The sequence below is a fragment of the Silurus aristotelis genome, assembly GCF_946808225.1.
Source record: "Silurus aristotelis genome assembly, chromosome: 28".
In the NCBI taxonomy this organism is placed as follows: domain Eukaryota; kingdom Metazoa; phylum Chordata; class Actinopteri; order Siluriformes; family Siluridae; genus Silurus; species Silurus aristotelis.
Window position 1 is genome coordinate 13,917,667 of NC_139601.1, and position 22,991 is coordinate 13,940,657.

Below are 22,991 nucleotides of genomic sequence, written 5' to 3' on the forward strand. Positions count from 1 at the left end.
AGAACAGAGCAGTGTAGAGTAGAGTAGAGTAGAGTAGAGAAGTGTAGAGTAGAGTAGAGTAGATTAGAGAAGTGTAGAGTAGAGTAGTGTAAAGTAGAGTAGAGTAGAGCAGTGTAGTGAAGAGTAGTGTAGAGTAGAGTAGAGTAGAGTAGAGTAGAGAAGTGTAGAGCAGTGTAGTGTAGTGTAGAGTAGAGTAGAATAGAGCAGTGTAGTGAAGAGTAGTGTAGAGTAGAGTAGAGTAGAGAAGTGTAGAGTAGAGTAGAGTAGAGTAGAGTAGAGCAGTGTAGTGTAGAGTTAAGTAAAGCAGTGTAATGTAGTGCAATGTAGTGTAGTGTTGAGCAGTGTAGTGTAGAGTAGTGTAGAGTAGAGTAGAGTGGAGTAGTGTAGAGTAGAGTGGAGTAGTGTAGTGTAGAGTAGAGTAGTTAAGAGAAAGGTAGAGTAGAGTAGTGTAATGTAGAGTAGAGAATAATAGAGTAGAGTAGTGTAGTGTAGAGTAGAGTAGAGCAGTATAGTATAGTGTAGAGTAGAGTAGAGTAGAGTAGAGTAGTGTAGAGTAGAGCAGTGTAGTGTAGAGTAGTGTAGAGTAGAGTAGAGTAGTATAAAATAAAGTTGAATAGAGTAGGGTAGAGTAAAATAAAAAAGAGTGGAGTGTATTTTCTTATTCTCAAGGGGAAATCTGGGGTCACAACAGCTGCAACACAATAGCAACAGTTTATTGTTAAGTCAATATACCACAAATAACAAATATAAAAAAAAATCTAAACAACTTTCCAAATCACTTCGAAATTTTTTGAAGTTTTCAAAACATATCACAGGTTTGCAGTTTAAATGTGTACAGTAGACAGAGAAGAGCAGTTGTTGTACTGTGAATTAAAAATATACTTATGTACATATAAGTGAAGTCATAGTTGGTAAAAAATCCATAAAATAAGTATGTACCTGATATCCCTTACATTACAGCTATAAACAAATTTTAGTAGCTAAAAATAGATGTTAATATTTATTATTATGTTCTATTATGAGAGTGATCCAGTGAGAAACAAGGGATTATATGACAGACAGACAGACAGACAGACAGACAGACAGACAGACAGACAGACAGACAGACAGACAGATAGATAGATAGATAGATAGATAGATAGATAGATAGATAGATAGATAGACAGACATTGGATATGTAGCTCTTCCCTAAAGTGTTAACGTAAAATTGGAGGCACACAACAATATAGAATGTCTTTAAATGCAGTAGCATTACATTTCCCTTCATTTGAACTAGGAGACCCAAACCTGTTCAAGCATGACAATGCCCATATGCACAAAGCTTAGCAATGGTAAGAAAACCCATGTGAGGATATGACTTCACCAAGAAAGTGGGTATAGAGGGACAAAAGAAGGGGACCAAGTACTGAGCCTTGTGGGACACCAGTGAAGAGTCTGCGTGGAGCAGATGTGGACCCCCTCTCTGTTACGTGGTATGAGCAACCTTCCAGGTAGAAAGCAAACCATTTCAATGCTGCTCCACGGATTCCCGAGGCTCCTAAGGGTAGACAAGAGAGTCTTCAGGTTGACTGTGTCGAATGCTGCTGAAATGTCAAGGAGGATAAGTACAGATGACAGCTTGGCTGATCGAACAGCATGTAGTTTTTCAAAGATAGCCAAAAGGGCCATGTCTGTGGAATGTGCCACTTTGAATCCAGACTGATTTGGATCATGGATGTTGTTCTTTGAGAAATAGACAAACAATTAAAAACAGTGCATTCCAGAGATTTAAAAAAGAAAGGAGAGAAGTGATACTGGTCTGTAGTTGTTGATGTCTGATGGATCCAGAGCAGGTTCTTTAAGATGGGAATAACCATCGCTTGCTTGAAAGTAGTTGGCACCTGGCCAGATGTTAAGGAACTATTGATGATCGTGGAGATGAATGGCAGGAGGTCTTGTGAGATGGCCTAAAGCGTAGTGGAAGGTAATGGATCCAGAGGACAAGTGGTGGGATTGCAAGATTGGATGACTTGCAGTATCTTGACAACGAATGAGTAGGTGATTCCTGGATGTGTAGTGTAGTCATTGTTGGGCAGGAAGTGAAGGTCTGGCAGATTTCCTTAATCTTAGTCGTATAGGTATCTATTAGCGAATAAACTCAGTGTAGATACTTATGCAAATATAATGTGACATTCAAACAGGACAATCAGAATTCATAGATCCTTCAAGCTGTGTTTATGAAACAAAAAGTAGAGCAAGGCACGAAACACTACCATCATCTGCTGAAAGCCTGTTGTTTATCACAAAATGCAAAAAAAAAAAAATCAATTTTCAAAAAAATGCAGCTCAAGCTGGAAAAATCAATTTACAGTCCCTGCATAGCGACGTGACATCTTCTGTTCGTGTGCTTGTGATCTTGCATGGCTGTATGAATATGGTTGAATACACATATCCCCATGTGCATTAGTGTGTGTGTGTGTGTGTGTGTGTGTGTGTGTGTGTGTGTGTGTGTAGTGGTGGTGGTGGTGGTGGTGGGGGTTATGGGTGATTGGCTATAGCCCTGCATAATGACAGATTTATTTAAGTCTGATTATGAATAGATCTGCTTGCAGGAATTACTCATCAGATGACGGATGGCCGTTTGATTGGGTTGGGACATCCTGATATTTTATTTGGTTTACCGAGAGCTCGTTTAAAAACACCTTTCCATAGTAATCTTCCTATAATTCCTATAATTACACACACACACACACACACACACACACACACACACACACACACACACACACACACACATACACACACACACACACACACACACACACACACACACACACACACACACACACACACACACACAAACACACACACACACATCCCAAAATGAATGAGATGGTAATTGTAATAGGCAGAACAGATAACACATTTCTCTATGTAGCCTCATAGATCTAGTGCTAGACTAACAAATGATACTGATTCACTACATTAGGATTAATGCAAATTGCATATATTCAATTTATTGTCATAGTATATTAATACATGATATAGAATTATTAATATTAATACAGGAAGATTGCATTCTGATCAGACAATACCTTTGGTAGAACACAGTAGCACATGTATTAAAATGTTATAGAGGATTATGTGACACTGACATGTTTTTGTGATTTTTTATTATCATGAATCATTACTTTGCAATTAAAAAAAAGAAAAGAAATGACAAATTTGCATCCATGTGCACTTCTACTTCACACTTGCTACACTTATGTCCAGATCATTAGTGTGAAGATGAGGAATTATTGCTGCTTTGACAGATGGCTGCTTAACCCACATTCGAAATGTGGCGTGTTGTCTGTAGGTGGTCTCTGCTCAGCAAGCGTGAACTGCCACATTACATTTACAGCTCATAAAAAAATTTTATGCTGTTAAGAGACCTTATTGAAAGATCTGTAAACAGGGTCGCCAGATCATGTCTCATAAATTGGAATGCACTACACTGAATTCATTTGTAAAGAAGTAAATACTGAAATGATACATTCGTACAAAAAAGCCTGACCGTACTGTTCCTCGTGAATTTGGTGGTACTATATGACATACAGTATATAAATAAAATATGGTTTAGCCTGCTTTTAACAATCACAAAGTAGCTTTACAGAAATAGTAATTTTTAATAATTTTTTAAATATTAATTTGGAATAAATAAAATTGTCATTATGAGTTTATACCTAATGAGCAAGCCAGAACAAACAAAAAAGAGAATGTTAGGAAGAAATTTTCGAGGAACCAGACAAAAAAAAAAAATTTACCTACCATCATCTGGGTGACAAAATTAGTCTGTGTCCCTCAGCTATGGTCACAAGCTAAGGCCATGAGTACAGCTTCCTTTCATGGACTCCAAATTTACTCTCTTTTTCTTAATAATGTGACGGAAAACAGCCTCAGAATCAAAAGCTGGTTACAGTATCTTTTAAGGATGCCCCTTGATGGCTCATGTTAAAGCTCTATTAGACACTGTACATCTGAGGATCCCTCAAGAGGAGCTGGTATCTGTAGCTGGGGATAGAGAAGTCTTGGCTGACCTTCTCAGCTTATTACCACCACAAATCCCACTTAGAGAAGTACATTTGTAAGGTGCAACAAATCCCTGCAGGGTCCTTAGAACCAGTCTCATTCTTCATAGAAGCTGAAAAGCTTAAAGATTTTCTCATTAGTGTACTACAATTAGTGTACTACAAAAAAAGTAAGTACATTTTGTATTATATAAGTATAGTATAGTAAAGCCAAATAGTATAGTATAGAATAGTATATTATAGAATAGTATAGTATATAATAGTATAGTATAGAATAGTATAGTATAGTATAGAATTGTATTGTATAGTATGGTATTGTATTGTATAGTATAGAATTGAATAGTATAGTATAGAATAGTAAAGAATAGAATAGTATAGAATAGAATAGTATAGAATAGTATAGAATAGAATAGTATAGAATAGTATAGTATAGAATAGTATAGTATAGTATAGTATAGAATAGTATAGAATAGAATAGTATAGAATAGTAAAGAATAGCATAGTATAGTATAGTATTTTTATTTTTTTTATGCTGCTGTAACAAAGAAATTTCCCCACTGTGGGACGAATAAAGGTTTATCTTATCTTAGTATAGAATAGTATTTCATTTTCTCCGTAATTCCGGTCGCGGGGGCAGCAGTCTAAGCAGATTCCCCAGACACTTTTCCGTGTCCAGGGATCGGGCTGTCAAGGCCCCCGCCTTCGACTGCTGCCCAATCCTCTCAGCACCGGTCCCTTACGGTCCCTCCTGCAGGTGGTAAACCCACGGGAAGGCGGCCCCACGACGCTCCAACGTTACAGTCCTTGGTTTATTTTTCTCGTAAGGGTCCCCTGGAGCATAGAGGGTTAAGGGCCTTGCTCAAGGGCCCAAGAGTGGCAGCTTGGCGATACCGGGGCTTGAACCCCCGACCGGTAACCCAGCGCCTTAACCGCTGGAGCCACCACTCCAACGTAATAGTATAGAATAGTATAGAATAGTATAGTGTAGAATAGTATAGTATAGAATTGAATAGAATAGAATAGAATAGAATAGAATAGTATAGAATAGAATAGTATAGAATAGAATAGTATAGAATAGTATAGTATAGAATAGTATAGAAAAGAATAGAATAGTATAGAATAGAATAGAATAGTATAGTATAGAATAGAATAGAATAGAATAGAATAGAATAGAATAGTATAGAATAGAATAGAATAGTATAGAATAGTATAGAAAAGAATGGAATAGAATAGTATAGAATAGAATAGTATAGTATAGTATAGTATAGTATAGTATAGTATAGTATAGAATAGAATAGTATAGAATAGTATAGTGTAGAATAGTATAGTATAGAATTGAATAGAATAGAATAGTATAGAATAGAATAGTATAGAATAGAATAGTATAGTATAGAATAGTGTAGAATAGAATAGAATAGTATAGAATAGAATAGTATAGTATAGTATAGTATAGAATAGAATAGTATAGTGTAAAATAGTATAGTATAGAATTGAATAGAATAGTATAGAATAGAATAGAATAGTATATAATAGAATAGAATAGTATAGAATAGAATAGTATAGAAAAGAATAGAATAGTATAGAATAGAATAGAATAGTATAGTATAGTATAGTATAGAATAGAATAGAATAGAATAGTATAGAATAGAATAGAATAGTATAGAATAGAATAGTATAGTATAGAATAGTATAGAAAAGAATAGAATAGTATAGAATAGAATAGTAGAGTATAGTACAGTATATAATAGAATAGAATAGTATAAAATAGAATAGTATAGAATAGAATAGAATAGTATAGTATAGAATAGAATAGAATTGAATAGAATAGTATAGTATAGAATTGAATTGAATAGTATAGTATAGTATAGTATAGAATAGTATAGAATAGAATAGTATAGAATAGAATAGTATAGAATAGAATAGTATAGAAAAGAATAGAATAGTATAGTATATTATAGTATAGAATAGTATAGAATAGAATAGTATAGAATAGAATAGTATAGAATAGAATAGTATAGAAAAGAATAGAATAGTATAGAATAGAATAGTATAGTATAGTATAGAATAGAATAGAATAGTATAGAATAGAATAGTATAGTATAGAATAGTATAGAAAAGAATAGAATAGTATAGAATAGAATAGTATAGTATAGTATATAATAGAATAGAATAGTATAGAATAGAATAGTATAGAATAGAATAGTATAGTATAGAATAGTATAGTATAGAATAGAATTGAATAGTATAGTATAGTATAGTATAGTATAGTATAGTATAGAATAGTATAGTATATTATAGTATAGAATAGTATAGAATAGAATAGTATAGAATAGTATAGAATAGAATAGTATAGTATAGTATAGTATAGAATAGAATAGTATAGTATAGAATAGAATAGTATAGTATAGAATAGAATAGAATAGTATAGTATAGTATAGTATAGAATAGAATTGAATAGTATAGTATAGTATAGTATAGTATAGTATAGTATAGTATAGAATAGAATAGTATAGTATATTATAGTATAGAATAGTATAGAATAGAATAGTATAGAATAGTATAGAATAGAATAGAATAGTATAGTATAGTATAGTATAGTATAGAATAGAATAGAATAGAATAGTATAGAATAGAATAGAATAGTATAGTATAGAATAGAATAGTATAGTATAGTATAGTATAGAATAGAATAGTATAGTATAGAATAGAATAGAATAGTATAGTATAGAATAGAATAGTATAGTATAGAACAGTATAGTATAGTATATTCCAGTGGATCGTATATGAATTAAATGAATCACAGGAGTAGAAGAAAAAAAATCACATATGAACATAATTAATTAATGTAAAAATCATAATTCAATCCTTGAAAATAAGCATGTAGACATACTTGTAAATGAAATGTAGCATGCGAAAAAAAAACCTCTATATAATTACCGTGAATCATTGCAGAGAAATCCTGTATGAATATAGCGAGAAGCGTGTGAAACGTCACTCATGAATTCAAAATGAATCGAAACAAAACCACATCTGAAGTAAAACGAATCGAGAAAAAAATCACTTTCAAACGCAAACAATTCCGGTTGTAAAACGTGAAAATACATGTGTGAAACAGGCGTGTAAAAAACACACCCTCGATGAACGACACACCTGAATCATCCAGAAACAAATCAAACGCGTTCAAAAACAAAACGATCAAAATTACATAACGTGCACACGTGAGTGAAGTCTTTCTGGACTTTCTTTTCCCCGGACAGGTTTCTACAAGAGGCAGGGAGTCTCTCTCTCTCACACACACACACACACACACACACACACACACACACACACACACACACACACACACAGGGGCTTATAGATGGTGTGTTAACGGTGGTGTGTGACAGTCAGTTCACGTCACGTAAGGGAGGGAGAGAGAGATAAGGGAGAGGGGGAGAGAGGAAAAGAGAGAAAGAGAGGGAAAGAGAGAGTAAGAGAGGGAGGCAGAAAGGGGAAATGGGAAAGAGTGAGAGAGAGAGATAGGGGGAGAGATAGAGAGAGGGGGGAAGAGATGGGAGAGAGGGTGAAAGAGATAGAGAGAGGGGTGTGTGTGTGTGTGTGTGTGAGAGAGAGAGAGAGAGGGGGGGTAGAGAGAGGAAGAAGAGATGGGAAAAATAGAGGTATAGAGGGAGAGAGGGTGAAAGAGAGAGAGAGAGGGGGGTGAGAGAGAGAGAGAGAGAGAGAGAGAGAGAAAAGGGGGAGAGATATATAGAGAGAGGTATAGAGGGAGAAAGTGTGAAAGAGATAGAGAGAGGGGGTGAGAGAGAGGGAGAGAGAGAGAGAGAGAGAGAGAGAGAGAGAGAGAGAGAGAGAGAGAGAGAGAGAGAGAGAGAGAGAGAGAGAGCGTGTGCAGTAAAGAGCATTACAGTTCACTACACCGGTAAACAGCTCAGAGTCGAGGGGTTGCGACGGCGGGGGGGAAAAAAACGCAGAGCGGAGCGCACACACGTGGGCACACGTTTTTAACGCGATCTCCGCTGCGTAACATCCTGATCGGGAGACACATAGACGAGGGCGAGGGAGAAGCTGAAATCCAATGATTAAGCAAGCAAGCAAACAAACAAACACATCATATAAATAAACACATAAACAAATGAAAATAAAGAAATCTATCAATGAGAGCTCGGGATGATGCTGATGCTGATGCTGAAGCTGCGCTGATCTTCGGGATTCCGCGAGAAGGAAAAACAAGAAGAGCACTGACACCACTTTGATTTGCCATGTCGGGTTTGGAGTACGTTCACCACCAGAACCTCTCTGAAGCCATGCTGTGATCCGAGCGCAACTTTCGTGCTTAGCTCGTGAACCGAGGGGGATCATGTGGACCCCGACGGAGGACGAAAAGCTCGGAGTGGGTGAGTGTCGCTACCCGTGGTGTGTGTGTGTGTGTGTGTTCTGTTTTCTAATATGCGGCAAAAAAACAATAACAAACACACTGTCAATCCATTTTATCAGCATGCAACACGAACTACAGGGACACGGCACCAGCCTGAGGATGCGCACCGAACACTGCGCTGCAATGCCAAACCAAACTAAATCAATCAAACTATGCGCTTCCTGTGCGGAATTTGCGTTATACAATTAAACTTGGATATAGCTCTTACATCCTGTTTATGATCCCTACTTTAAAAAAAAGAAGGATATGTTTTATTGTTTTATATTTGCAGCATTTTGAAGCCGCTCTCTGATTTTATTCCCCACAGATTTTTAGTTGCGTCGTGGTTTTGGGTTGGGGTCATGCTAATTTTTCACCGCTAGAGGGCTCCGAACGCTCAGCCAACCTTTCCAACAGGTGCACAGAAAAACCAAAAATGCAGCAACTTCACTGTGCAAAACAACAAATGAGATGTTTTATAACAAGTCCAGTTATTTCTATAAATATACTGTCTAACATATGAATATAACCATTACACTTAAATCTACAGATTTATATTACAACGAGCAGCACAATATGGATGACAGGGATTATAGTCTATATTGTAAACTATGATGATGATGATGATGATGATAATAATAATAACATTAACACAAGTTATAACAAAATGCCCAAGACAACACAAATACACTAGATTTAGGGCGTTCCAAACAGAAAAATAAACTGTTAATCAATTATCATTGACAGCTATGTTGTCTACACATTTCTACGGTTTTCATACAACAGTGTAATTATAATGTCTCAGTGCCTGAGAATTTATAACAGCATCATTCTTAAAAGTCCATTAGCACACAATGTGTGTTTTAAGATATCCTTTAAAGTTGCAGTCAGCTGTTTGGTGCCATGCTCTGCTGAGTCACAAGACAAAATGGCAGTTTCTACTTACATTTCTACATCTTAGCAAGGGTTTATTATTTATTATGAACCTGCATATGACGTGCAGTGAGAGGTCGGGGTGGGGCAAATAACTGCTCCTTCAACACATCACAATTCTCCCATGAACAAATCTGCATTGGACAAAACGGACATTTTAGTTTTGCTTATGCGTGATATGATGAAACATCAAATGCATTGAGTCTGTATATATCGTGGTAGATCTGATGTAGAAATGTTCTCATGTATCATTATCATATTTCTGACATATTTCCAGCCGCTGTACAAAAACGGAAGGATATTTTTTTATACAAGTAGTATTCACCGTGGACATTTAAGAAGTTCACGGAACAGTGGATGTTCACAACCTGTTATGAACATATTAATGTGATTATGAACTGTAACATGGAGTAGATGCCCGCAGAAAACTTATTATAATGTATATATTGCATGTTAATTTTAAATATGTTCAATATACTTATCTATATAAAAGAAATCATACTGTTTCAGTTCTATTGTCTACTGTCCAATCCAAGTCACCGTTAAACAAGTTAATAAATCTGTTGATAAATTGCAATAAATCTGTTGCCGAGAGCAATTTGTATTCAAAAAGTCACAAGTTTTAGGTTGTGACTCAAGTTAAAGGGGGACATTACTTATGCGAAGCACTGTATGTCCACAAAAGGAGGGTTTTAAACTTTGCCATCCATTCAATACAAGAAAACACACAGAGAATTAGGGGACAACAAAGCATAGCATTGCCACCAACAAGTCCATCTTTCATAAAGACTGAGGGTTCATGTCTCAAGCCAACAGGAGGAGGAAAGTTATGGCTGCACTCCAAAAGATCTCCCAAGTTTCTGGCGCACTATAGAAAAACAGCCATTCTCCCTACACTGCTCCTGAAAGGCTTCTTTGTAAGGGAGAAAAGCAGCGCAAGCCTCAGGACTTTCGAATGCAGCACAGTGGAGTTCCCACCACTGAAGCTGCTTTTCCTCTTCCAGGCTTTTTTTTTTTCCTTTGAGAAAAAAAAGAGATTTATTTAGCCCCTGAAAGCTACCCTGGTGTTGTAGAGTGTTTGGAGAATGTTAATGTGATGTGACGTGTTAGATGTTGTACCTGGAGGTCAGAAAATCTTAATGAAGATGTTACAAGTTGTTAGCACTAAGTAACAGTCACTACTTCATCTACTTTAGTGATATGAAGTATACCCTAACAACTGCTAATGAGATTCTCGTTTGATTGGGTAGCATATTGAGTATTATGTATTTTTTTTTATTGTTCACCAGAGAAAAGTGCCATTCAAATCAATATTGAAGAAGATCGTCTGGGTATTTTAGACTGTCCTTTTTGGAAATCAGTTTGCGCAAACAGAAACCAACAAATTAACAGGCAGATATCTGCAGCTATTACGACCTCTAATTGAATCTCTATTGGTTGGAAGGCTATTATATCTGGCACATGCAGACTGTGGACTCTTTTTTTAATATTCACATTATGAATATTCATCTTTGCTTAATGAAGAGGCTGAGCTCAATTAGCGTATAACAGAAATGGCCAGCGGGGATAAAGTACTGTTCATGAAAGGCACGAGAAATTGCCTATTGTTGCTCACTAGATCATTAAATTCATTAGGAGCTATTCATAGTCTCTCATGTTAACTTTTGTATCACAGGGCATGTACTGGAGTGGCGGTGGCTTTGGTGCGTTTAAGCTTCTCGCTTGTTTCAGCCTTTTTGTTATGCATCCAATTTATTCTGTTATATATTTAGCATATAATACTACAATGATTCAGAAATATTATTTCTTTCTCTGGATTTCTAATTGTTATATTATTCATCATGGAGGAACATTTGAATAGTATAGCAATTAGAAATCCAGATGACGAAATAATTTTCCTGAATCATTGTAGAATTATTAATATTAGTTCTATAGTCTGCCATCTAATAGAACACATACTGGCTGAGCTGAGCCTCATCGTTTAATGTGCGAGGAAAATGTTGAGTTCAGAAGCACTTGCTCTTTTGTTTTCAGGATCTGAAAAGTGAAATATAAGCCACCTATAACAATTTGTTATTGAAATTGTTTATATTTTTACTGGCAGCAGTAACATCTCATTGCAATGATAATATTACAATACCAATTCAAAAATGAGCACCATTATCACATATATTTGATTGTAAACATTTACTTTCAAAGCGTACAATCATTTAGACAATGAACTTTATTTCCTACTAAAATTGAATCCCTGTAGAACATCATCATTTTGTGCAATATCTAATATTGTTTCATATCTAAATGTAATGGGACTTTATACTTTCTGTAGCTGTTACTGTAATAGCCTAATTGAATATTATTCAGGATCACACTCTGCAATTGAGCTTTTATTAAAGTCAGTATACAGATGAAGGGACCAGGACAACCAACAATTAACATTTCTGTTTCGAAAATCATCCACAATTCTGTAATTTCATAAATTCGGGACAGAAATAAAATCACAGAGCACTAAATCACTCAAGCTCTTCGTGTAATTTAAGTTGAGAGAGTGAGAGAGAGAGAGAGAGAGAGAGAGAGAGAGAGAGAGAGAGAGAGAGAGAGAGAGAGAGAGAGAAAGAGGGAGGGAGGGAGAGAAAGAAAGATTAGTGTTCTGTTTATGATAAATAAAAGAGTGGACAGGAAGCATTTCATGAGTACTTTTTGACCTCACTGCCACAGACTTGCTTTGAGCAGAAAAGTAAAATAATATCTATAGATATGGAAACTGGATAAGGACAAAAATATTGGTTTCCTCACTAACTTTTTATACAGTTAAACATCTCCTGTTTCTTTTTTGGGTCAAAACAGCTTCCTGTTTAGAGACCTGAAACCTGAATGGATGTTTGTTAGCAATCAAAGAGTTTAGGTACATTACCCTAGATGTTTAATCACAATAATTATTGGGATTTTTGCTTTGCAAATAAGCAGAGGCAGTCTAAATAAAATGTAAGATTGCATTTTAATAATTATTGTTTTTTAAGTGATTCAATAATAGATCATAAATGAACAATGGAGGGCACAAGAATTGTAAGGGAACTGTCCAAGGTCATGAATATGTCTAGCAAATGGTGTCCTCCACATGTGTATGTACAGTACAGACCAAAAGTTTGGACACACCTGCTCATTCAAAGAGTTTTCTTAATTTTCATGATTAAGAAAATTGTAGATTCACACTGAAGGCATCAAAACTATGAATTAACACATGTGGAATTATATACATAACAAAAAAGTGTGAAACAACTGAAAATATGTCATATTGTAGGTTCTTTAAAGTAGGCATCAAGAGAATGCCAAGAGTGTGCAAAGCAGTAATCTAAGCAAAAGGTGGCTACTTTGAAGAACCTACAATATGACATATTTTCAGTTGTTTCACACTTTTTTGTTATGTATATAATTCCATATATAATTCCACATGTGTTAATTCATAGTTTTGATGCCTTCAGTGTGAATCTACAATTTTCATAGTCATGAAAATAAAGAAAACTCTTTGAATGAGAAGGTGTGTCCAAACTTTTGGTCTGTACTGTACATTGCAGAGTTTCAGTCAATCAGTGGACAGTGGACATGACATTTAAATGTGAATGTTACAAACATGGATTAAAACACATCACACATTGTGTTTTATCATGAAATATAATGATATAATGTGTACAATATGTATGCAACAAAGAGATGAGTTAGAGGTGATTATTTGAGTAATTCCAGTTTACTTAACAACCTAGCCTGAGAGAGTAGGGCAGTAAATAGCATATTTGTAGTTGTTTTGAAAAACCATTTGGGTGGAAGAAATATCTGCAGCACAAACACTATACATTTGTGTAAAAGGCTTCTTCAGTTCAGCCATTTTGGAATTCGAATGTCTACTGGTGACTCATCAATTTTTAATGCAAGTTTTTTGGAAGGCTGGAAAATATTTATTTTTAAGTCCAGTCACCTTGACTTGCTATTAAACTATTAAACAAAATAAAAATGATATTATTCATCGGATGACAGTTGCTCTTGTTAGTACTCTTACTTTGTAGACACATTTGTAACAGATGCCACAAAACCCCTCAGACCTGAACCAATTAGGAAGAATATATAATAAAATAAATTTTGTACTTTGCTTTCAGAAAAAATTCAACTATTCTTTTATACAGTAAGTCACATTACGAGCAAAGCATTTTTTGTGCATTTTTTTAGCAAAATAGCAGGATAGAGATCTAAGGGTGGAGCAAAAGCAAAGTAGGAATCAGTCGCTTTTGCTTATTATTTATTTTTTTTAATCCTGCAAATTTTAAACACTGACTACAGCTGGAGAATATGATTTACACTAAGTCTCATGGTCTACTACGCAGGAAAGGCTTTGATTTTGACTGATCAGCAAACATCTCAAGGGGAGACGTTCATACTGTAAAGGTTAATTTTTAATCTCAAAGTTTTGGTTATGGTTTAAAATATGCAGGGTTCTTTCTTTAAAACGTGTTTACAGATGAGAATTTCTAGAGCTACTGGAATAGCAAGTGTCGAATGTGCAGTTTAAGGACTAGGATTGTGAATATTACATTGCAATGGGCACACTTGTGATGGGACGTATGAAAAAGTATAAAAGGAAAATTAATCTGTGTCTTTTCCATTATCAGTTTTGGTCTTTTAGCTTAATGAAAGACAATTTCCAAGGTTTCAGGGACAAGTTATCTCGCATACAGCCCTGTCCTGGGTTAAGAGCCCGAAGCTTTGTGGGATTCTGCCTGAGAGTTCCGCTGTTGTTATGGTAACCAATAAGAAAGAGAGGCCAGCCCTGTGGACTTCTGGCTCAGGGATCCCAGCATCGCCATAACAACCCTGTTGATGAAGTAAAAATTCGGATAGATTGATGCTGTTTAGTAAGAAAGCTAAATTTAATATATTACAAAACATGATAAAATCGCAATCACACACATGGTGTTCTAGTGGATAATTGTTTTGATGAGATAAAAATTGACCTGCAACTGTGGTGGTGGCATTGGTTAGGAAAGCTCTTAGGCTTTTACGCTCTTAAGCATAATATCTCCTCTGTCAAACCTTATAGTGCATATCTAATGGGCCTCTGATGGACCTTGTGTACTTTTTTTATATAGTGATAACTAATATCAGCAGTCGGAAGTGTCTTACAGAAATGCCTGAACTGCTTGGATTCAGCCTGATTGCTTCGATCTTGCTGTGCTTCCTTATCCAGTAGAACTGTCTCGAAAATGCTGCTTTTGCTAACTGAAAGAAAATTGCAATGTAAAATGGATGCATTATCCTTATTTGAGTAAAATCGCAAGAAAATAGAAGAATTCAAAGTTAAGGCAGTTTTTGCAACCAAATATTATTTCTTGGAAAAATAATGTATGCCAATACAGGGGTCCAATCTTATCTACAAAGGGGTGGTGTCTTTCTTTCTAAAAAGAATAAGCCACACATGATATTTAAATAAATGCTAAGATCAGCTGGCTAAACAGGTGGAATCAGGTGTGGCTCCTACTTGGTTGGAATAAAGAACTACACCAGTAAAAGAACATAAAGTTGACAGGTAAAGGTTTTACTGCAGGAGGAGAAGTCTTATTTTACCTTTTATTTTACTCATTTTCAGTATGTCAGTGTAATATGGCAAGTTTCACTTGAAAGCCGATTAAATAAAACTTGAGTATATTCCTCATAGCCTGAATTAGATTCCTTTCATTTGTATGTACCCATGAGTTAACCTTAGTTAACCTTATTAGCACGGTGTACAGGCAAGTACACTGTTGCTGTTTGCTTGGGTGCATTTGATAAGAAACGGCACTCATTAGTTCAATGTTTTTTTCTTTTAATGAAATACACCTTATTCAAGTCATCAAGCAAAACATATAGAAATTATAAACATGCATACACACAGAGTAAATCTGTAAAATATGAATACTCCTGCATGTTCTCACAGTCCTGATTTTGTTGTTGCTTGAAGAACCCTACTGAGTGACAGAGCTTAGTAAAATAGCACAGCTTTAATCCAGCAATTTTCCCAAAGGGTCTGAGTGGCACGAAGAATATCATATTTTGTTTTCTAGCCTCCCTAAAAATCCCCAGTTTGCCATGTTCCATGTTCCCAGAATAGAAGTCCAGAGTCAGCTGTTACAGAGAAGCACTTTTGTCTGCTGAAAGGCGACTCTGGCTATTGATTAGGGCCAAGTGACATTGTAATGGCTGTGTTGTGCCTGGCTTTGGTGGGTTCATGTGTCATTTGTAACTGTGTGGCGATGTGTGTTAGCACAGGTCAAATTGGCCATGTGGTCTTATAAGCATTGCACTCATCTCTTTTCGTCCATATTTCTCATATACAGTATCAATTAGGATACCTGCCTGCAAGAAAGTGAAGTAAGAACGATATGTTCAGGCTTTGTAATATATTCTGGGCTCTGCTCTTTATAATCTCTTGCTTTACACAGTGTGGCGCTTTATTCAGTTTTGCAAAAGAATAACCCAGTAGGGTTTTTGAAATAAATCGGATAATTATCATTTCATAGTTTGAGGTTTGACTATGAGAGATTCAACTGTTAATGGTGTTGGAATCTTAAAGAACCTGGTTTTAGTGTGATTTCAGTGCTTTAAAAAAATATGTGCAAAGATTAATTAGTATTAAAAAAATTAAGTGTAGTGTAAAAATCAAATGCAGACAATACAGGGAAGGTAAATTTGATATTTCAGGAAAGTCATGAAGGCTGCAGGCTATTTTTGGTATTTAGAACAACCTGATCTTTCACTTAATAAGAGGCTTTAATAATTACAGTTTTTTTGTGACCATGTGAGTGTGACAGCCTTCATACGCATTTATGCACAATGTGATAGGTAAAGCTATAGGTGAAGTTCAAGTATCTTATTACAATGGCACATGTCAGGAAGTGAGATATATTACGCAGCAAATCAAGTCACGTTTTAAAGTTGGAAAGAGGCAAGCTAAAGGATTGGTCGGACCTTGGTAAGGGCCTGATTGTGATGGATAGTCGACTGGGTCAGGGCATTTTTAATACAACAGGTTTTCTCAGTATGCAATGGTTAATACCTAAGGAGGTCTAAGAAAGGGCAACTGATAAACCGGTGACAGGTCAGTGGGCGCTCAAGGCTCATTGACGCTCATTACAGCCTGCTGTACTGTATATGGGGCTCTGTAATGACCAACCAGTCAGACTGCCTTTGCTGATCCCTGTCAACCGACAATAGTATGCATGTGCATGTGAACACCAGAACTGGACCATGGAGCAATGGAAAAAGATGGCCTGGCCTGACGAATCATGTTTGTCTTTTATATTGTGTGGACAGTGGGGCACATGTGCATCTTTTATCTGGAGAAGAGATGACACCAGGATGAACTATGGAAAAAAAGGGAAGGTGGTACTGTGAAGCTCTTATCAATATTCTGCTAGGTAATCCTACTTTGACATGTACCATCTACCTAAACATTGTTGCAGATCCAGTACACCCCCTCATGTCAAATGTATTACCTAATGGCATTGTCATCTTTCACCAGAATAAATGGATTTAGGGACATGGAAAACAATTCAAGGTGTTGACTTGGCCTCCACATTTCTCAGATGTCAGTCTGATTGGGATCTGTGGGATGACAAACAGGTCCAGCACACGGAGGCCCCACCTTGTCTCTAACATCAGACAAAGAATTTGCTGCTAATGTCTCTGATACAATGCTTTAATGGGCCAGAGCTTTGGTAGAGCTGATTGTAACTCCAGATTTTAAATAAATAATACTGTACAATTAGGTCTTAAAGTTAACCAGTGCATGAGAAATTTGGGAACATTCAGGTTTTCTTCACTGCTTGAAACAGTCTCGTTTGAGAGCACATGCTTGAGCTCTCACTGCATGACTCAGTGTTAATGCTCCCTTGTGTGTTGCTAATGTGTGTGTCCTGTTGCAGTCTGTTTGGCCTGGGTTCTTTGTTACCATGGCTTTGTGTCAGAAAAAGATTTTATCATGTAGCTCAGTGTAGCAAATTCCTTCAAATTCACAATTCAAATGAAATAAAAATAATAACAAGGTAAAGACTAGTACTAAACTAAGGTAAAAACCTAAGTAGGCGTGATGCTTTGGGTGGGGGTTTAGGCAGTTTTGCTTCTTTTTTAATCTCTTCTGTATAGATTTACTTTTTTTTATAGCTTTCTTTGAGGGCAGTGGTGGTTAAGTAAAGTTCTGGGTTGCTGATCAGAAGCTTTGGGGTTCAAGCTGCCACTGTTGGGCCCTTAAGCATGGCACTTAACTCATTCTGCTGACCCTGTGCCCTGACCCAAATTTCCTGACAACCTGGGATATGCAAATCTACCCATGCAGGACTATTTGTTTGATTCCTTATGTTCTTAATTTATTCCATAGGCTGCTTGTGGGATTTACAGAATTTTATTGTATGAATCTTGACACTTTTCTATGATATTAAGCCAAGATAATGAGATTAAGGTCAGATTTAGTAAATAGATTGATCATGGTAAAAGTTTTGTTAATACAAAAATGGTACAATCCCCACATAAAAATATTTACTATAGATTTCTAAGTGTGACCATGATCCTGAATGCTATTTAGTTTGGCAGAGAAAAGCATTACACAAAAAAGTATGAATATTTATGATTAAATTTACGAGGCTCATTAATGAGAAACAGCCTTAGCAGTGGCGAGGAAATGTGTAGGACTATGCAAAGGTCATTGAACATTCAAAAAATTTGTATAAATTATGAACTAGCAGCTCATGGGGTTCCTTTTTTTAAAAACATTTCTCCCCTTTCTTATTTCATACTATTCAGTTTCCCAATGCACCATCCTTTTTCCATCCACAGCATCTCTGTTCTGTTGTTATCTCTGCTATCTTTCTTTCTCCTTGCGTCTCTCCCTCTTTCACACACTCACTCTCCTCTTGCATTTTTGCTGATGGGCAATTACACTGGCCCGTTTTTCTTCCTTGCACTAATGGAGCTCTGCTGCGACATTAAAGAGTATAAATATTTAAGCCTGATTTGCCATGCACAATGATAATACTCAGTTATCATAAGGCTTCCTTGAGACTCTGTGAATTTACCGATGCACCTCAGCAATAAAGATTGTGTAAAGCTATTTAATGTTTTTAATCTGCAAAGTGGCACAACCATCCCTTTTTCATTTGGAACTGAAGAACAGGAAAAACAAGAATTTTATTTTTTGCCATTTATTCCAAAAAAAATATTGACTTTTTTTGTTGTTCCTTCTTGTCAACTGCTTTTTCTTTATTCAAATTAAATAAAATGGTAGTTTACTTTAGCTAAAAGTACAATGCTCTTACTCTGTAACTTTTGAGTGGTCAAACGTTTCTGAAATTGGACTAGCGAAGGAGAAGAAAATAAACTTTAAAGCTTTTTTTGTAATAGTTATTACACATCATTTACATTTTTATAAATTTTTAAATGAAAATGAAATAAAAGAGGATCTCCCATCGTTGACACCTCTCCATAAGATGTGTAGGTGCTTTTTGAACATTCCATTCCAAAATTGCGTTGTTGTTTCACTCTTCTGAGATGTTGCTCCACTAGATGTTGGAGTGTGCTTGTGGAGATTTGTGCACAGTCTGTGCTACACTGTCATTAGTAAGGTCAGGTACAGATGTAGGGTGACGAGGCCTGGTGTGCAGTCAGTGCTTAAATTAATTTCAGAGGTGTTCAATAGGATATGAGCAGGCCACTCAACCCGAACCCTCTCCAGCCCATGTAAATCATAGCATCATGGAACTTTGGGTCTTTTAATTCAATTGAAGGAAAATGTATTGCTACTGCATCCAAAGACATCCTGTTGTTAATGGGTGGGATATATTAGGCAAAAGAACATTTTGTCCTCAAAGTTGATTTGTTGGAAGCAGGGAAAACGAGAAAGTGTAAGGATTTGATGATAAGAGCCAAATTGTGATGGCTAGACCAATTGGTCAGAGCATCGCAAAAACTGCAGCTATTGTGGGGTGTTGCAGGGGTCTTGTGGGGTCTCAATAGGGTGTTCTAATGGGGTGTCTGCAATGGTCAGTATTAAAAGTTGTCCAAGGAAGGAACAGTGGTGAACTGGCGACAGGGTCATGTAGTTGTGTGCCTCCAAATTTGTAGTAAAAGTTGTAGAGGAACCACATATGGTTGGAAAAGTCAGGTGTTGCAATCTTTTGTTCATATACTGTATTATGATGACTTTACTCACACTTGTTAGATTTCCCACTTCTATGATATATACTGGATCCCTTAAGTATTTGGGAAGATGCCTTGGCAGATGGTTTTATGGTCAGTGCAAGTTAATGAGACCGGAGTCTCATGTCCCCATGTAACGCATCACATGCCGCAACCCATATGGGTAACATTTTATAACTCAATATTCCTCCATAACACATTTGGGGAGTGGGAGGTTGTTTGGCTTCTCATATTATCTGATGCCTTTGTTGATTCACACTATGATGTTACTATGCAGTAATCTTCAAATGAAGTGTACATGATGTTTTTCCAGGGTTCCCAGGGTCTACAGAATGATCACAGACTTCATTAAGTATTTATTAAAGAAGCCGAGCATGTGAATTGACTGGTTTCTGAGCAAAAGTAGGATATATTGAGCGTGAACCTGTTATCACTTTTCAAGCCGTGAGTTTTGGAGTATGATATCTAACTGCCCATATTTTCCAAATATCATTATCACTATAATTTGCTGTATATGGAATATGCTTAGGGAAAGTCCAGTTCTTTTTATAAGCTTTTCTGTCTTGCATCCGACTTTATTAGTTATTTTGTACTTACAAGCATAACACAGTTACATTTAAAAGGACATTACTGAATCTGGACATCCTAAAAAGTATCTAAGATTAGAATTAGTGTGTCCCAAATTGTAGTATGTGGCAATGATTTACTATACTTACAATTCTTATACAATCCTATACAATCCCTAGCAATTCCGAGCTTTGTGATTGCTTCTTTTGCTACACCTGCAAACATGGTTTATAAGTATGTCGTTTATAGTTTACAGTATTTAAATGGAAATAACTGAAGAAAAGTGTAAATTAAATGATATTGTATACATTTTAAAAGCATTAATGAGTAAAGAACATAGGTTTAAATGTCAATGTCAACAACGTTCTCTTCTGGTATATGATGTGTTAGTATATCATCGTACCTTAATATTATTTTTTCCCTGCACAAACCTGTGTATACTTTCACCACTTTTACCCTTAGTGCATGGTACCATTATAGTGTTTACTTTTTTGTTGTTGTTGTTTTTTATTTATTTATTTATTTATTGTACGTAAAATAGAAAAGCTTTAACTTAGTTAGATATATTTAATCAATACCTATATTGGACCTATATTGGATGTTTATCAAAATGTATAGTATAATATACAGTACTCTGTCGTTTTTTATTAATAAGACCACATTCTCCTAAATAAATGTAATAGAATTTGGTCATAATGCTAACTTTAGCTAGCTAACTTGTAGATATCATTAGCATAGCAGACTAATGTTTGCTAGCTAACTTGGCTATATGTTAAAAAATAGTTACAGTATAGTAATAACTTAACTTTGCTATAGATACCTTGTGATTTAACTCGTGCAATAAAGCTATACAATCATTATTTTAAAATAGATACTTACACATGTATCTTTTTAATTGGATATTACAGAAAAATATTTCAGCAATTTTTATTATATCCATTGTATTGCTGAAGAACTTGGCATTCACGAATATTCATAGCTTTACCATTGCCCTTATGAGGCATTGCTGTAGGCGACTGCTCACACTTGTGTGCCTGCTGGATTGTGTGTGCACTTTGCAACTGTGTGCTTAATTTACTGTTACTACTGACAAGGGAAGCAATAAGCTGTGTGGCCATGCTCCCTTCAAGGCACAGGGTGAATTCAAATTTGCCTGCATGATAGGAGCTGCCCTGGCTGGCCATTGATTATTGCAGGGCTCGATTGTGTTTCCCACTGAGCTGAAAAGCATGGTACACGTTAACCACTTAAACTGTGTGCGAGGGAATTTATCCTGGGTCACGTCCTCCATCAAACCATGGCGCCATTTTTCATCAATTTCTTTTCATGTGGTTACAGTGGTATAATAATGAGCGCACTGTGAAAGAGACATGGCTGATTTAACATTAGCATTTAGCTCAGCAGTGTAAAGGATAGTACTGCATAGAGGACTGGCTGGTGTAATGGTGCTACAAGGGCAAGTCACCTCCTCTGTTTCAAGACATTTTTATTTTAATCCATGTCATCCTCTTGACTGTTAACAAATCTGTTATAGTGGTTACTTTGGGACCACCAGATAATGCATGAATTAGAGGTCCAGTCAAATTTTCCTTTAGAGTTTGGGCTATAAGGAAATAAGTCTGGACCTCTACTTCATTCATTATCTGGTGGCTCCACCCCAAAGTAACCACTATAAGACTTTTAGCTATTATATTTATTTTAGCAAAATTAAAAATCATCCTGTATTTTATAGACTGAAAATTGTATATTCTTGCCAGCCATCACTGATTTATAGAACTAAAAAAAAAAAAAGGGAGAAAAGTTGATGTATTTTTAGCGCCCAAACATTTTGGAAGATTCTCGAGAGAAAAAAGCAAGCCAACTCAAAACATCTTCTGATTAAGATACCCAAGTGAAAAAAGAGGCTATTAGAGAGTTTACAACCTTAAAGTTACAGAAAAGAGAGAAACCAAGTTAGTTTGTGGGTCACATAATTTAATTTTAATTAGCTGAGTTGTAATAGTATAGCTATTGAAAGCACATTGAGCTTTATTAATCAAACCTGCATAGAAACAAACTGTGCCACTGAGTGCATTCTGTTGCTAGTAGAAGTGTTCAAATCGTGAGAGCATGTGGTTCTTTTGATGTGGGCGAGAGCGAGTGGTCACAGGATAAAAAAGGCCATGTTTATTAACATGTGAGTATAGCGGGTGTTGCATGGAGCTGTGCAACATTTACTACCTTTGTTTCATCTTCAGCAACTGCTTTATCCTGGTTAGCCTTACAATATGGTGAAAAGACCCACCTCACTTACAGTAATTAGAAACTCTTTCAGACAGGTAAAAAACTGCAGGACCAGGTAGATTTGGTCATAAAAGGACAGGGGTTAAAAATGGCCTAGTACATAAATCCAGTTTTAGTTAGATGCTACCCATGTAAACACTTGACCATTATCTCCAAATCAAAAAGTCTTGCTATGCATTGTTAGCGCCACTATTATATATATATATATATATATATATATATATATATATATATATATATATATATATATATATATATATATATATATATACATTTTTTTTTGCCTCCTTTCTGAAGTTAGATAATGATTCGTGTGCTTACTCATTTGTTAAATTTGTTTGTACTTTCCACAATAAATGACTTGCACTTGCACCCACCTCCAACACTGATTCATGACATCTGTGTGGAGTTGCCTACGTAGATTGCCTCCGGAGTCTCAGATTTCCTCCTACCTTGTAAAACGATGCTGGTAAGTGGATTTAATGACATTGTCACCCCTAGGTGTACACTTGTATGAATCCACTGAGAATAGA

General features: G+C 35.9%; 1 protein-coding gene and 1 long non-coding RNA gene across 10 annotated transcripts in view; one reads left to right on the forward strand and one right to left on the reverse strand.

Annotated features, from left to right (window-relative positions):
- Positions 1-22,991, reverse strand: part of LOC310722228 — a 439,622-nt gene that overhangs the window by 341,734 nt on the left and 74,897 nt on the right. The gene's annotated exons all lie outside the window — the stretch shown is intronic.
- The window catches only part of dock3 (dedicator of cytokinesis 3), a 232,888-nt gene continuing 217,776 nt past the window's right edge, over positions 7,880-22,991 (forward strand). For all 9 annotated transcript variants that reach the window (XR_014532300.1, XM_083534341.1, XM_083534349.1 and 6 more), the window contains exon 1: positions 7,880-8,443. Coding sequence is in view for 8 of the 9 variants with exons in the window: in XM_083534341.1 (XP_083390467.1) it covers positions 8,407-8,443 (37 nt within the window). In the remaining variant the exon portion in view is untranslated. The remainder of the gene's footprint in view (positions 8,444-22,991) is intronic.